At 39.7% G+C, this 16,374-nt stretch overlaps 1 protein-coding gene across 10 annotated transcripts in view; it reads right to left on the bottom strand.

Moving 5' to 3' along the window:
• The window catches only part of ANKRD46 (ankyrin repeat domain 46), a 69,010-nt gene that overhangs the window by 27,599 nt on the left and 25,037 nt on the right, over window positions 1-16,374 (bottom strand). For 6 of the 10 annotated variants that reach the window (XM_060127439.1, XM_060127440.1, XM_060127441.1 and 3 more), the window contains exons 2-5: window positions 15,951-16,051; window positions 12,849-13,185; window positions 11,519-11,677; window positions 4,169-6,219 (exon numbers count right to left, since the gene is read on the bottom strand). In XM_060127439.1, coding sequence (XP_059983422.1) covers window positions 6,003-6,219; window positions 11,519-11,677; window positions 12,849-13,159 — 687 coding nt within the window. In that variant the 5' untranslated portion in view covers window positions 13,160-13,185; window positions 15,951-16,051 and the 3' untranslated portion in view covers window positions 4,169-6,002. Of the gene's footprint in view, window positions 1-4,168; window positions 6,220-11,518; window positions 11,678-12,848; window positions 13,186-15,950; window positions 16,052-16,374 lie in introns of those variants that run through there. The other 4 variants (XR_009536322.1, XR_009536321.1, XR_009536323.1 and 1 more) reach the window with 1 other exon arrangement.

The raw sequence follows: 16,374 nt of genomic DNA on the forward strand, positions 1-16,374 counted from the left end.
GGTGGGATACAACAGCAATTTGCTGAGGATTAAGTGAGTTAATAAGCACTGTTACAATGTTACCACTTGATAACAAAGAGCTCAGTAAAAGCAAATGCGGTGGAAACTGCCTTAATACAGTTCCGCAGCTAGCACTACCCCGACCCCACGAGCCCAAGGTAGATCTGAGAACAGTGCTGTCCAAAAGAAGTTTCTGCAAAAACGCTGTCCAATACAACAGCCTCTTGCGGCTACTGAACACTAGAAATGTGGCTAGTTTTGTTAAATGTAAAATGGAGTTGGGTTTCAGGCTCACATAACTGTGCTAAAGAAGAACTGAATTTCTAATTTAATTTAAGTTAATTTGAGTAGCCACAGTGATGAGTGGCTACCACACCAGACAGCACAGAAACAGAAAATCTCCATCACTGCAGAAAATTTGGACAGTGCTGACCTAAAAGAGCTTCCAAGGAATACTCTCTTAATACTGTTATCAGCTAAGTTTTTGAGGAGTATTAGGCAACAAGAACTCCAGATTGTATTATTCCTTGACATCTAACTGGAGCGTGACCAAACCTCTGTTGCCTAATGAGCATAGACCCCTATGCCTTATGGGGAGCTGTCCGTTTGTGATGTAAAATGAACAGAATGAACACATGAGCGACTGAGCAGAGTGCCAGCCTATCTGTACTTTGAGGGAAGCCAAGGAGGTACCCATAGCAAGGCCAAGATCCTCCCTAGAAAACTGTTTTGAATCGACTTCAGAGCTCAAAGGAATGGGCCTGATCCCAAAGTCCTACTTCATCTAGCACAGCTGGGATTATTTCAGCTTGAACAATTTTAAAAGGTTTAACCAGATGCTGGCTTCTTTTCTTCTCCCCAGTGTTCTATTAACTTTGAGAAATGCTACTTCCTAGTGTACCCTCCAAGATAAACTACTAGGAAAAGGTATACCAAGATGACTAAAAGAAGCTCTAGTATACATCCCAGATAAAAGTGAGTAATAACTGCTGAAATAAAATGATTTAATACAAATCATGTAGTATAAAGGAAAATTAAAGGGAAAGTAATTGATAACAAAGTGTGCATTTCAATATGTGAAGACCCAGGCACAGCTACACTAGATGAAACAGTGACGTCATCAGTAGCCACACAGAGAATTATATGGGGGACTCAATTATCATCAGTAACACCGCCTTCAATAACAAGGTTTCTTGGAAGAGGTTTAATTCCTGGTCAAGCTTTGAACAAAATAAAGTAGAATCTCCCCGCAATTATCTTGTGGTTGTATTCTTAGAAAATTCAGGGTATATTAAAACCGTATGAAAAAATACTTTAAAATGTAAAATGGAGTTAGGGTTTAGGCTCAGATAACAAACTTAAAAAAAAAAAAAACAACCACCCATATCGATGACCAGTAGAACATTCAAGAATCATGTGGGATGTGGAATGATTCTTTGTTGTGCTAAACTGCCCCATGTTCTGTAAGACATAAAACATCTACGGGCCCTGCCCACTTACTGCCAGAAGCACCTCCCATCATTTCTAAAACAATTGGTCCAAGCCAATCACATTAATCCTACCAACCCCACCCTCCCCGATGACTGATCCATCAAGCTAGGCCTAGTAAATCAGTGCATGGCATTGGCTGGTTTGAGAATAGGGTACACAATGTAATGTTGGCCAACGAAACCAAGAGGAAGTCGGCTGGGGACTCGGCAGGAAAGCTTCCTAGGAGAACACCAGAGGAAAGATGGTTTCTTTCTTCTTCTCTACATGGTCACAAATGCATGTCAGGCCTGAAAATTCTGGACTCATCTCAGATCCAGCTGGAGGATGAAACCAACAAACGGGAGGACAGTGCGAAAAGCAGAGGGTAACTGAGCTAGATTTGGATTATGTCACCCTTGGGGTCTACTCTACCTCTGGGCTTCCAGTTACATAAGTCAATACATTTCCTATGGTTTAAGCCACTTTGAATTTGGATTTTGGCTTCTTGCAGCTGAAAGCACTTTGATACATTCATAAACAATTTCACAAGTCAAAGACTAAGGTCTGGTTAAAATAAAACAACAACAACAACAAAAGGTGACTATTGTTTCTGGACTTCTAATACCATGTGGTAAAATAGAGAGCAACCATGCTTTTTTTAAAAAACCTGCGGTAAATGTGAGGCAGGCTATCCTAGTGGAAAGCCTGCATGCTCTTACATAAAGAAGCCAGGGGCACAAGACTCTAGCCCTTCCATCCAGTGGCAGGCATACTGCGGAAGAAGAATGGTCAGCACATTCACACATGCAGCCTGTTGGAGGAAATGTGTGAAAAGCACGTTTAAATCTGAAAAGAAAAAATACAGTTATTGTAAAAAAAAAAGTCTTTGTGTTCAAAGAGTTCTACAGGGTGCACTGTGAACAAATAGGAAAGGAAACACAGACGAAGTCCCTGCTCTCATGAAACTTATCATCAAAAAGACCAAAAAAAAAAAATTCAGTTGAGGACTTCCCTGGTGGTGCAGTGGTTAAGAATCCGCCTGCCAATGCAGGGGCCATGGGTTCGAGCCCTGGTCCAGGAAGATCCCACATGCCGCAGAACAACTAAGCCCGTGCGCCACAACTACAGAGCCTGCGCTCTAGAGCCCGTGAGCCACAACTACGGAAGCCCGCATGTCTATTGCCCGTGCTCTGCAACGAGAAGCCACCACAATGGGAAGCCCATGCACCGCAACGAAGAGCAGCCCCCGCTCACCACAACTAGAGAAAGCCTGCGTGCAGCAACGAAGACCCAACGCAGCCAAAAAAAAAAAAAAAAAATCCCACCAGGCTTTAAAAAAAGAAAAATTCAGTTGACCCTTGAACAAGGGTTTTAAATGCATGGGTCCACTTATACCCGGATTTTTTTGTTAAATACGTAGTACAGGGACTTCCCTGGTCGTCCAGTGGTAAAGAATCTGCCTTACAATGCAGGGGATGTGGGTTTGATCCCTGGTCGGGGAATTAAGATCCCACATGCCGCAGGGCAACTAAGCCCATGCGTCACAACTACTGAGCCTGTGCCTCAACTAGAGTACACATGCTGCAGCCAATGCGTCACAACTACTGAGCCTGTGCCTCAACTAGAGCACACATGCTGCAAACTACAGAGCCCACGCGCCCTGGAGCCTGTACGCCACAGCTAGAGAAGAGGAACCCGTGCAGCACAACAAAGGGCCTGCGCGCCACAATGAAAGATCCTGCACGCCTCAACAAAGATCCCGAGTGCCGCAATTAAGACCCAGCCGCAGCCAAAAATAAATAAATAAATAATAAATAAATCTTAAAAAAAGATACATAGTGCAGTACTGCAAGATCATCAACTGTTGGCTGAATCTGCAGACGCAGAACCATAGATACCAAGGGCCCCCTGTCAAGTTACTCGCTGATTTTCAGCTGTGCGGTGGTCAGTGCCCCTACTTGCTAGTAACCCCTGCAGTGTTCAAGGGTCAACTGTACCTGTTTACTGAGTACGGTAAGTGATGAGGAATGAGAGGGAGAGAAGTGGGCAGTCAGATACGTTTAACTATGTTAGGTTTTCTGAACATGCCAGGGATTGAGCTTCAATATGAAGGGTTAGTAATCCAGGGAGGATGTGGAAAAATGGTGCATTATAGGAGAAGGAAAAGATAAGTATTTAGAAACAGGAGTGAAAATTTTAGTAACAGGTGTTGCTGAGATGGCAGTAGGCAAGATTCTAGATGGTTCCACTGCCAGACTCATGACAGACAGCAGGGCAGGAGGAAAAAGCAAACTTATAATTGGGGATAGAGCCTGAATGCGGAATCCCTATTCCACTATGTCCTAGCTGTCTGATATTGGACAAGTTACTTAAACCTCCTAGTATCAGTTTCCTCATCTTATAAAATGGGGAAAATACAGCAGGGGTGGGGTGAACACAAGGATGAAATGAGATGAGGCACGTGAACTGACCTATAAAATTGGGAGGTGCTTAATCATGGTAGTTATTATCACGCTTAAATCCAAAAGCAATTCACCCAAATTAGTGTCAGAACATTTATAAGGCTAACATACGTGAAACGTGATATACCTATTACATCAGGTTTGAAAAAAAAACTTTGTTTTTATGAACAGCCAATTGGAACCCATTTAAAAAAATCCTAAATTAAAAGAAAAACAATGATACCTAAGCAAACAGATTGTGATTAAGAGATTATAAATACGTTTATTGGTAGTATTACTGAATACTGAATGCAGAGAATAGAATACAAAGAAATCAGCACTTAAAAGGAAACATAAATCTTTAAAAAATGCAATATATTTACATACATGTTAACCAATTTTGCACATCTGTTTAGAGTTACAAACAAAAGCAAAGCTAATTCCAAAGCTTTTAATCTGAATATACTTTGATTTTGAGTTCTAGTGTTCTCCATTCTAACATCCACGGTTTGCTGTATTTACACCAAGTATGATTAATTTTGTTTGTATCTAACCTAAAAGCAAGATGCTATGAGCTGATCCTGAGGCAGCCAGGTAAATCAGGAATTTTAGAACAGCTCTTTAAGACAGGATAAAGTCACATGAAAGAAAAATGCCTCAATCCTAGATATATAAATGCAAAAGAGAAAATATTAAGAAGCAAAAAGAATCACAGAAATACCAATTCTGCTTTAAATTATAATTTCTAATTCTAGCAACAATTCAATTAGCGGTAGCTTAGATGACTTATGTTCTAAAAAATAAAACCGTTAGTTCTTTCACTATAATTTTCTGACTACACCCAATGAATTAATTCTCAAGTCTTCATGTCCTTTTTTTAATAACCCAAGAATATGACTTAAACATAGCAGAATCATTAACAAAAGAGGCCTTCAAACAACTGCTAAAAGCTGCAATACAGTTTTGGGGCCATATTTCAATTTACATAATATTAGCATTCAGAAAGAGTTTATGACACCTAGTACAATAGAGTTCAACACTGTTAATTCAGAAATACACCATCCATTCTTGCCATCAGAGAACAACTGACATGTATGGGATTGTCACCACAATTCTAACAGGGCCTCTAAACAGGATTGCACATAAAATGAAAAAATTATGAACTATGATACAATTGTGACAACACAGCTAGCTTATAGAACTGAATTTTTCACCATAATAATAGTACTACAGAATTACAGTGACGTTTAAACATCAGAATTATTTTCCCCTGCTAACTACTGAGTAGAGAAAGTTTTCTGACTGCATTTTTGATGAATAGAATATCTCTGAAATAAACACTAGGGGAAATTGACAAATGAACAAAATGAACTTCTCAAGTTCATTCGTCACAGATATCAACAACAAGCAAAGCAGCTTAGAAAAAAATCAAAATTATCCTAAAAACAAATAAATATAAGATCAAATCAGTCATTTTTGAGGAAACTACAGCTCATTTTCAAAAGTTCTGTTTGGTATGTGACTAGACTTGAAAATATTAAAACAAACCAAGCATTCCAAAAATACTGATTTCCTCTACACAGGATTTGAAAAAAGCACTTCAAGTTTTAAGCTGAATGCTTCATTCTCCCCTAGCCCCCGCCCCCGATATTCCCCAGAGAGAGTAAATAAAAAGAGAAAAGCAACTCTTGCAAAAATAAACAAAAACAAAACTACCAACGAAAACTAATCATATAAGACAAGCTTCAAACACTTCACTTTAGTTGGTCTTATGTTAGGGTAAGATTTCTGTAGCAAGGATTTCCTAGTCTCATCCTCTATCTCTCATTCTTTAGTCACTTCCATGTTTTTATCAAATAAGGCTACGCAGAGCCTTTCCTAAGAAGTCAGGCTGAGGTGGAGGTAGCTTTAGGACAGTATACTTGACTACAGTATGTAGTTAGTTCTTCTACAAGGATTACGATGTGTAAAACTGCAAAAAGAAAAAATGTACAGCCCTCACTGCCTTGCACCAAGAGAAAACTTTGAGAAACTGAGAACAAACAACGGAAGCCAGGACACTGGCATCTGCCTCCTCTTCCATGGGCTCTTCTAATGCACCAGTTCAGGCTGGTTTTCCACAAAGGGTAGCACCCCACTCACATAGTAGGCGATGCCAAGAGACAGCAGAGCAATGACAAAGATCAAGAGCAACACCCTCCAGAAGCCCAGATCCTCTACAAACTCCTGCCACGTGGTTCGGAAGCTGGACAGGACCCCCTCACCTTGCTGCAGGTTGGGATTGAGGAGGGAATGGCTTTCCATGGCACTGTGAGAGAAGCAAAGGGAAAAGAAAGGGCATGAAACAACACATTTCAAAAACATAAAACCATAGGAACTGCATCGTTTAGAAAAGACCAACCTTAAAATACAATATTTACAAGAAGAAAACTGACATATATATATATTCTCACCCATCTGTGTACTGATTTATATACGTGCAGGTATCTGGACAATCTAACTTTAACTATAAACTGCTAAACAGTAATGATTATGTTTCTTGGTTTAGTATCTAGAAGAGTCAGTTAAAAATCCTTTTCTAATAAAAACGTCCCAAGCAGAAGTCTTGAAGTAGGTCAAATGAGTTGTTTCCACCAGGTACTAAAGCAAAACACATTTTGGTTATTTGAAATTTAGAATTCAACATGATGATTCAAAATTTAAGAACTCATGTTAATGGAAATAAGCAAAGACGGGCAAGTCTAAAAAACTGTTCTATAAAGTATGTGAATCTTAAAGTGAAAAAGGAATTTTTATTAATTTAGTTCAATAATCTGACCAATGAAGGAATTCCTTCTTTAAACTGTAATACTCTAGTAATGGATGCTTACTCTTCAGTCTGTTGTACACTTGGACAGGGCTAACCATTAGGAATTCCTCTTAATAGGTTCCTCCTACTGGTTTTAGTTCCATCTTGTACAATAACATAATATACGTTTATTTCTCTTCTATATAAAGGCTGAGTCTAGTTGAAAATAAGGTAGCACAAATACCACAAAAACACTGATTCAGGTTTTTGTAACTATATAAGCGAGAAATATGACCACTACAAATAGAGTATATCTGACACTGGTATTTGGAAGGCTGCACAGTGATGAATTTGAAGCTCTAAGGGATTAGCACCCACAATTACGTCACAACATGCAGGACCAACAACAGGGTATCATTTAGATTAAAGCCACAATGACCATAATCACTGGTATCAACTATCTACCGCTGTTATTATCCTTCCTAAACTCCTTCTCTTCATATTCTTCCAACCATCTTGGGGCAGAACAATGGAAACAGCACAAAACAATGTCTTAAGAGCCTGGTTCATCATGCAAAATTGACAGTGTTTTTTTTTGGTAACCTACAACTTTATTTTACTTCTTGACACTGTTAAACAAAGGCACTTCAGCGTTTACTGGCATTTAGAGTCTTCTCTAATCATGGGAAGGTGATTTCTTAATGGGCCAATCTGTTTGACATCCAAACTTTTTTTTATATTTATCTTCTGAATAGGAGAAGACATTTTCAGTGGGAATCTACAACAACACAAAAATTTAAAGAAAACTCAAGCAAGTTCAAAAATAAGATTAGAACTTTAGGAAGTTCAGGAGAGGTTAATTTTGACTTACATGAAATTTATTGACTACGTCTGAGTCAACATGCTCTCATACTTAAAAGTGTTAGATATACAGGTATCCCCCATTTTTTGAAAGTTTGCTTTATGCCTCCTCACTTTTAAGAAACATCTACAAAACTACCAGTATTTGCTAACTGAAAGTAATCCCAAGAGGATTTTTGCTTTTATACGAAAAAAGGCGAAAAGCAAAAACAGTGTTTAATGTTTATTTTGCAGGAAGAGTGGCACCACCAAGCTCCTTCCCCAGGAACTACACTCAGCATCTCAGCATCCAGCTGCAATATCTTTGAACTGTGTCTGTGAGCATCTGTGCTTTATCTCGATTTATTTTGTGCATCCATTAGTAAGATGAGTCCTAAGGCAATTGCTTTATGCCATCTCGGCTTAAGGAAACACTCTACTTTTGGATAGTGGCGGGTGGGGTAGGGATCTGTAAAATGAGAATTCAGTTGCACGTTCTCTAGGAGCCCATGAAGTTTTGCCAATCAGAACTGTCTATAGCAACCTGATCCAATGAAATGTTTTCTACTGTCTAGGAAATACCTGATTCTAGCATGATGGTCTGTGTGTGCGTGTGTAATCTTTTTTGTACATGTGTCACCTACACTGTCTCTGTCATCCCATACCTACAGAGTAAAAAGGAACTAAATTAAACTTAGGATATAAGGGGGTGTGGGGAAATGTTTTTCATCAACTTGACTGATAGGCCCTTAAGAAGTTATGCTATGTTTCAGGGAATCATAAGGGGACTGGAAAATACTAAACACATTCAAAATCTTGCTTTATCTCCTGTTCTAGAAAAGGCTAATCATTACACAGCTATGCCACAATGCCATGTACTAGCCAATCCCTTTAAACTTTTCCCCCACTTTATTTTTTAAAAAATATTTATTTATTTGGTTGCACAGGGTCTTAGTTGTGGCAGGCGGGCTCCTTAGTTGTGGCTCGCAGGCTCCTTAGTTGCAGCTCACCAGCTCCATAGTTGCATCATGCATGTGGCATCTGGTTCCTTAACCAGGGATCAAACCCAGGCCCCCTGCACTGGAAGCATGGAGCCATATCCACTGTGCCAGCAGGGAAGTCCCTCCCTCACTTTTTTTAAATTGATGTAATTCATGTACTATAAAATTCATCTTTTTAAAGTATGTGATTCAGGGGCTTCCCTGATGGTGCAGTGGTTAAGAATCTACCTGCTAATGCAGGGGACACAGTTTCCATCCCTGGTCCGGGAAGATCCCATATGCTGCGGAGCAACTAAGCCCATGCGCCACAACTACTGAGCCTGTGCTCTAGAGCCCGCAAGCCACAACTTCTGAGCCCACACGTCACAACTACTAAAGCCAGTGCGCCCTAGAGCCCACGTGCCCTAGAGCCCACGCGCCACAATTACTGAGCCCGTATGCTGCAACTACTGAAGCCCACTTGCTCTAGGGCCCACGTGCCACAACTACTGAGCCCGCATGCTGCAACTACTGAAGCCCGCGTGCCTCAAGCCCATGCTCCGCAACAAGAGAAGCCACCATGATGAAAAGCCCGCGCGCCACAATGAAGAGTAGCCCCTGCTCGCTGCAACTAGAGAAAGCCCGCACACAGCAACAAGTAAAATTTAAAAAATTAAAGTACATGCATGATTCAGTGGTTTTTAGTAAATTTGCAAAGTTGTAGAACCATCTCCACTATCTAATTTTAGAACATTTGGTTGCCTCTATAATAAACTCTGTACCTTCAGCAGCCACTTCCCACTGCCCCTTCCCCTGCTCCTGGCAACCACTACTTTCTATTTGCTGATTATGGACACTTCATATAAATGGAATCATATGATATTTGGCCTTTTGTGCCTGGCTTCTCTCATGTAGCATGTTTTCAAAGCTCATCCGCGTTGTAGCACATATCAGTATTACATTCCTTTTTATGGTGGAATAATGTTTCACTAGATGGATAGATGACAGTTTGTTTATCCACTCATCATCGATGGACTTTTGGGTGGTTTCCACCTTTTGGTTATTATAAATAATGCTTCTATGAAATTCATGTACAAGTTTTTGTGTGAACATGTGTTTTCAATTTTCTTGGGTGTATACCTAAAAGTAGAATTGTTGGGTCGTATGGTAATTCTGTGTAACTTTTTGAGGAGCTGCCAGACTGTCTTCCACAGCAGCTATGCTATTTTACATTCCCACCAGCAACGTATGACGGCTCGAATTTTTTCACATCATTGCCAGTACTTGTTGTTGTCCATCTTTTTGATTGTAGCCATCCTATTGGGTATAAAGTGGTATTTCACTGTGGTTTTGATCTGCATTTTCCCTAATAACCAATGATGCTGCTTTAAGCTTTTTAATTTAAGCTTCAACCACACCTTCCTATGATGACACTGAAGGGCAGGAGTAAGATAGGACAACTAGGTAGTACAAGTATTAATAATTCAATTTTTAAAGAACAGGCTTTACATAATGCCGTAAATAATGCAAATTCTCATGCTGAAGTGCAATGGCAGGTACGTGAAAGAAGTAGGAATAAATACTTCATATTGCATTGCTCAAATGACTAATCACTTCTTAGTTAATAAGTAATCACAACTGAGGCAAAATAAAGTATATTTCTAATAAAGAGATGCCAAGAAATTGGCTATTAACAAAATATACCAAGCAACGTCCTGAATATATACCAAGAAAATGCACATTCTCGGACATTTTTCACAGTAAAGAAGCTTAGTTTTGAAAATAAATTTTAAGTTATTTTGCAAGAACATGACCTTTAATAAAAAACAGATAACTCAATGTTATTGAATTGCTTATAGCATCCTGACTGCCAATCCAGAGCACACAGGTGAAAGAAGGGCTTGCAATGCACCTCTGGCTTCTTATTTTATGTACTTGCCAGCCCTCAGTGATAACTCATAAGGAGCATGCACTGTTCTAGAAGTAAAACTGTTTAATTTCTTTGGACAATAATAAGTATTTGTAACAAACAAAATAATCCTAAACTTGAGAGTAGAATTAATGGTCCCCAAGGAGTACACCAGGCAGTCCACGAAGAGGGAGGAAAGGAGTCACGGGCACAGAAGAATCAAATTAAGGGTGAACTATGAAAAACAGAGGATTTCATCTGGAACTCACAGAAACAATGATCCCAACAGTCTAAGTGGACCATATGCTCCTAATTCCAAGTCTTGGTCAATCTGCTACTGGGTCAATAGCTACTGAGGGCCCTAGTCCACTGAAAATTGTGGGAGGAGACTATAAAGCTCATCATCCTTCCTCCCCTGTAATACCTGGAAAGCTTAAACTCCATGGCGGTCAACCAAACTACATGCTAGTACAACTAAGTCTGGCCTAGAGACTTTACCTGTTGAGCCCGTGATGCCAGAGAAAAGATGCCTGGTCACCTTTCCAGAGCTCCCTAAACTATGTTCTAAACTGCTTCTAGATGAGAAATGATGAGATATTTGAGACCCTGTCAGTCACTACATCTTAGCTTCAATTACTTACAGGAGCCCAAATTTCATTTGTTCCGTCTCATGTAAAAGTCACTTTCACATCACTGAACTGTGTATGTGTTAAGTCTTGTCTTACTCTCCTCCTGTTTTACTTTTTCCTCAGCACTTTAATTCCCTACCTTTGAAAGGTAGCTTTTTGGTCTTTTCTAATACTGTCCAAGTTCTTGTCCTGACTTATCTTTCTCCTTTTTCGAAATTCCATTCTTTTTGTGATCTGTACTTAAATTCTCAGACTACTGTTTCCCTCCCTCTTATTCAGCTCTTTTCACTTGTACTACCAATACAGCAGGCTGCCCTTGCCCAGTGGCTAACAGAACATTCTGTGCATGTGGGCACATAGTACTTTCTGTTAATAGCTTTTCAATTGTAATCTGGAGCCATAAGGACTAATATAAGTTCAAAGAAAGTATCAAAGCACTTTACTTGAAAGTGTCAAAGTACCTTTCACTCTCAGCTGTCTGCATAGTCTCCAGTTTTGAGTGAGTTCCTCTGTTAAATCCTTTTACCTCCTGCTCTTCCAAAGATTCCAGCAATCGGATGACATCTTTATTCACTCCCCTGCGCTTTGCCAGAACCAGGGGTGTAGCACCTTGATGATTGCTAAAAAGTTCATAAAAATAAAGAGGTTATATTATACTGTTAGTAGCCATTTGTGTAGATTTCAGTGAGGAAGGCATGGGCCCCATTAACTCGAAATTAAAACCCAGAGCAGAACCAGCGGTTGAGGTGGAACCTGAATTTTGAGTTAACCTTTTTTTTTCCTTTTAGAGAAAAAGGAAAAAAAAAAAAAACAGGCAAGAGTAGATAAATGAGAATAAATAAAAGAAAAGGAGGGCATCTTCCTAGAAATTAATTGGAAAATTCTAGATTCATCCTTATCTGACATTTATATATTTCATGAGAAGGGTGTATATATTTTTTAAATGTCTAAGAATTAAACAAACAACAACAAAAAAACACCCACGCTCAAAAGCAATCAAATAAGCTGCTTTGGTTCACCTAGCTATTTAACAACAGAAGACAGCCCAAGTAACACTGAATCCTATAGTTAATTCCCACCACATCTTGTTCTGTAGCAGCAGAACCATTTACTGTCTTATTCAAATTTAGGGACACTAGAGCACCAATAAATTAGGGCAACATGAAACTGTGGCTTAAAGGTCAAGGTCACTTTTTAAAGTGGCCTGATCTTTCCCACTCAAGAGACGGAATCACTAAAACAAACCAAAAAAACCACTACTTCTTCAAATTGTTCAGTATCAAAAGGACTGTGAGCACCCCAGAGAGATTATGAAGCTAGCATGGTATATTATACGACAGAAGGCAAACAAGCTTTGGAATCAGGTGGAACTAGGTTCAGATTCCAGCTGTGTGACCTTTGTTAAGTCATTTAACTCAGAATGCTTGTCTCAATTATTTCATCTATAAAATGAATACCTACCTTAAGAGTTATTCATTCTGAGGATTAAATGAGCTAAACACAGTATGTGCAGTGCCCAGGCTGTAATAGATTGTTGACAAGTGCCCTTGTCTTACAATACACAATTAATTAGTAGCAGAACCTAGCCACTATCTTCATAGAAAAACATACACTGCTTCAGCATAAATCTAGAAGTCAGCCTCTTGTTCCCTTACTCATTGTCCTTAATACCCTTCTGAACTTGCTGTGCTCAATCAGTGAGGAAACAAAATCAATGGACTCCAAGATCAGATCATTGGTTGACAGACTAATGGGAAGAAGTGACAAGACTTCAAAAACCACAGAACTTACCAAATATCAATTTTGAGTCCATTGGAAACTAAGAATTGAATAGTATCCACGTGGCCACAGAGATGAAGAGCTGTGTTTCCCTGATAATCTGTGGCCAGGAGATCAGCACCAAATTTATGTAATAACTGGCAGATGTCTACATTCCCTCGGGCTGCTGCGAGGTGAAGGCCTGTTCTGCCCCTGGTGTCACGAATATTTGGGTCAAAGCCACTTTCCAAAAGCCTCTTGGAGTAGTTAAAGTCTCCATCAATACAGGCTTGTAGCAGGGGCACATTAGTCTGAGAAGAATCATTCACAAAAACGTAGGACATTGTTCAGATGTGGTGACGGAATGTGCCTGTAATGAAATATGAGGTGAACAAGATTCAGAGAAGCCAACTAAATCAAGACAATGAAGTCGTTTAGAAAAGCGCTATTTCTTTCTTTTCTTGGCCTCCTGCCTCTAATAAATTACCTCACCAAACAGAAACAACAACAACAGAGTTATCAATTATTATATTTTATTTCCCATTAAAATGTCTCATTTTTTTCATATCTGTTGAATCAAAATTGCAATTAAATTACCATAAAGCCATATTTCACTTTTCATCATATAAAAAGACTGAGATTTTTTTTTTTGGCCGCGCCACGCGGCACATGGGTCTTAGTTCCCCAACCAGGGATCAAACCTGCATCCCCTGCATTGGAAGCATGGAGTCTTAACCACTGGACGGCCAGGGAAGTCCCTGGATTGAGATATTTTTAAAGTGAAGCAAAATGTAAGTGCTTAGGGCTTCCCTGGTGGCGCAGTGGTTGAGAGTCCGCCTGCAGATGCAGGGGACATGGGTTCATGGCCCGGTCCGGGAAGATCCCACATGCCGCGGAGCGGCTGGGCCCGTGAGCCATGGCCGCTGAGCCTGCGCGTCCAGAGCCTGTGCTCCGCAACGGGAGAGGCCACAACAGTGAGAGGCCCGCGTACAGCAAAAAATAAAAATAAAAATAGAAGTGCTTAGATTTAAGTTTATTACATCATCAGAAGACAAAGACAGCATGTTCCTTAAACTTCATAAAACTACCTATACACGCACATACACACACACACAAATGCTACTACTGGTAGAGATTCTTATTTAAAACAAAGTAATTCTCTTTCATATATTTGCTTTTTATTGTATTTGAGATATTCTATATGGTAAAACGAATTATCAGCTCAAAAGTTAACTAAATCAGCATGAAAAAAACAATAACTTAATTCACACTCAATAAGGACCTGCTAAATGTGTTTAGAGCACAAACTTCAAATTTTTCATAGAAAGAGAAAAGCTAAGGAAGGCAACAAACTAAATTTAAAAACTGCAAGTATCATGAAATTAAGAATTCTGTCCTTTTTGCAGTATTGATCCTATTCTGCTTTGTTCTGTGGTTATCTAAATATCTGATTTTGCCAAACTCTCCCTGTCTGAAGATGGAGAGATGAGGAAAAACAGGTCTCTGTGGGGATGCAGAGGCAGGACAAAGGCAGCTATCCCAGCTGTGTCCATGCTAATACTTCACCCATCTGAGTAGCCTCGGTTCACCAGTAGGTGTTTCCACACATCCTTCATTGATACTTCCCTGCCCTCAGCAATTTCTTGGTCTCTCAGTGCATGCGTGCGTGCGCGTGCGTGCGTGCGTGCGTGCGTGGGTGTGTCTCCACCCCACCTGCAATTGTCCCTTCCTTGGTTCATTTAAGAAAAAGTTAAAGCCTGACAAAAGAAACTTTACTAAGAAGTTAAAGAGAAAACAAACCAGAACAAGAAAACACAAAGGCAGAGACTGATGTGTTTGTTAAGATGGCTCCCTTACTCTAAGGTTAAAAAAGCTTAGTCACAGATGAGCTTGGCTTATAATTTATCAGGCAAAGTCTTCCTGGAACACAGATGGAACTGGATGCTAGATCAATCTATTGTGCCTAACCTCCCAGGGATTTAGGAAAGCCTGGCTCTGGAGTTCGGTGAGATTCTTGGCCCCCACTCCTTTTGGCCTGGTTTCCAGCAGAGCCACTGTCCCTCTATTCCCGGGCCACCTTAAGCTCTGCTGCTGCCATGCGTGCAAGGGGGAAACATTAACACAGACTGAGAGCCTGTTCCGAGCCAGGCACTGCATTAAGGGGTCTTAATGAATTTTACTTAATCTTCCTAACAAGTCCATAGTAAGATTTATTACACCTGAATTTTAGTAAGGAGTCACTGAAGGATTTTAAGTCAAGGAAATGGCATGGTCTTAGTATATTAGTCTTTCAGAAAGATGACTTTCTGGCAATAGAGAGGTTAGTTTGGAGGGGGTCAAGATTGGAGACAGGGAGATCAATTGGTGTCATTGTAGAGATCCAGGCAAGAAATGATGATAGCCTGATCTAAGGCAGTGGCAGAGAGAAGGGGGCATACTGGAGAGGGATACACTAGATAGAATGAACACAACTCAATGACCTGTTGGATATAAAGGGTGAGAAGGAGCTGTTAAGGATAATTCTAAATAACGGGAAAATATGTTTATGATTAAGAATTACAGGGATCAAGGTAAGATAAACCTCAGATTATGATACTATATAATGCTTTTTAAAGAAATTAACCGAATGGGAAGATGTTTCTCAAAAAAACAGTCAAGAATTCTCTTTCAAGGGTAATCTCCCTATTTTCCCCTACAGTAGTCATTGGATTGGATCATAAAAAAGACAGAGGTATCACAAGCTTTTAAAAAATTAAAATACCACATATCAAGGGCTTTTCAAGAGGTACCGTGTTTCGGTTAAATTCTCTAAGCATAGATAATGAAAAACAATCTACTTGGTATTTTTGGTTCAAACAGTTAAGAATTCTTGTGGTTTGCAGACTGGGATTCTTTCGAACATCAGCTCAGTAAAAAGGACAAGTCTTTCTTGTCTATTTTTTAAGTGAGAATAAGCATGGTTTATTTTGTGATTTCTTTGTGCCCTTGAGAAACTACTAACCTCCAAATTTAATAAGCCCAATGATAGATAACATTTTTCATCTTGACTATAGAACTGAATCTGCCCCAAAGCAAGGCCACAGTTCACTGAAGCTTTCACATGTTGTGAGGGAGTCCACAGTAGAAAATACTCACGTAAGCCTTAAGATTAGATCTTTCTCTCCGTGGTCCCACGGCAGTTTCTCTGAATTCTTAAGAAGGTTCAACACACTATCCAGAAATGTGCAAGCAAGGATCTATAATAAATAGAAAATTCAGTTATAACAAAGATGTGGTGTGAAAAAGGACTTGCTATTCTACTAAACACAGACAAGGTACAGGGACCTGTAGATATTTTCCAGAAAATCTATGGGTAAGGCATCAACTTATGAGGCTACTAAAGTCAATGACGAGTAATAAAGTGGTGAAAAGGAGGAAAGAAGGGCTTAATAAGGAGAAGCTCTGTTGCCCACTAACAAGAAAACACGGTCAGAAAGATGAAAGAAAGAGAGTCAGATTATGTTACCATCAATAGAGGAGAAATTGCGCTCTGAAAATTCACTCTAACTTACCAGAATTT

This window comes from Lagenorhynchus albirostris, chromosome 17 (assembly GCF_949774975.1).
Source record: "Lagenorhynchus albirostris chromosome 17, mLagAlb1.1, whole genome shotgun sequence".
In the NCBI taxonomy this organism is placed as follows: domain Eukaryota; kingdom Metazoa; phylum Chordata; class Mammalia; order Artiodactyla; family Delphinidae; genus Lagenorhynchus; species Lagenorhynchus albirostris.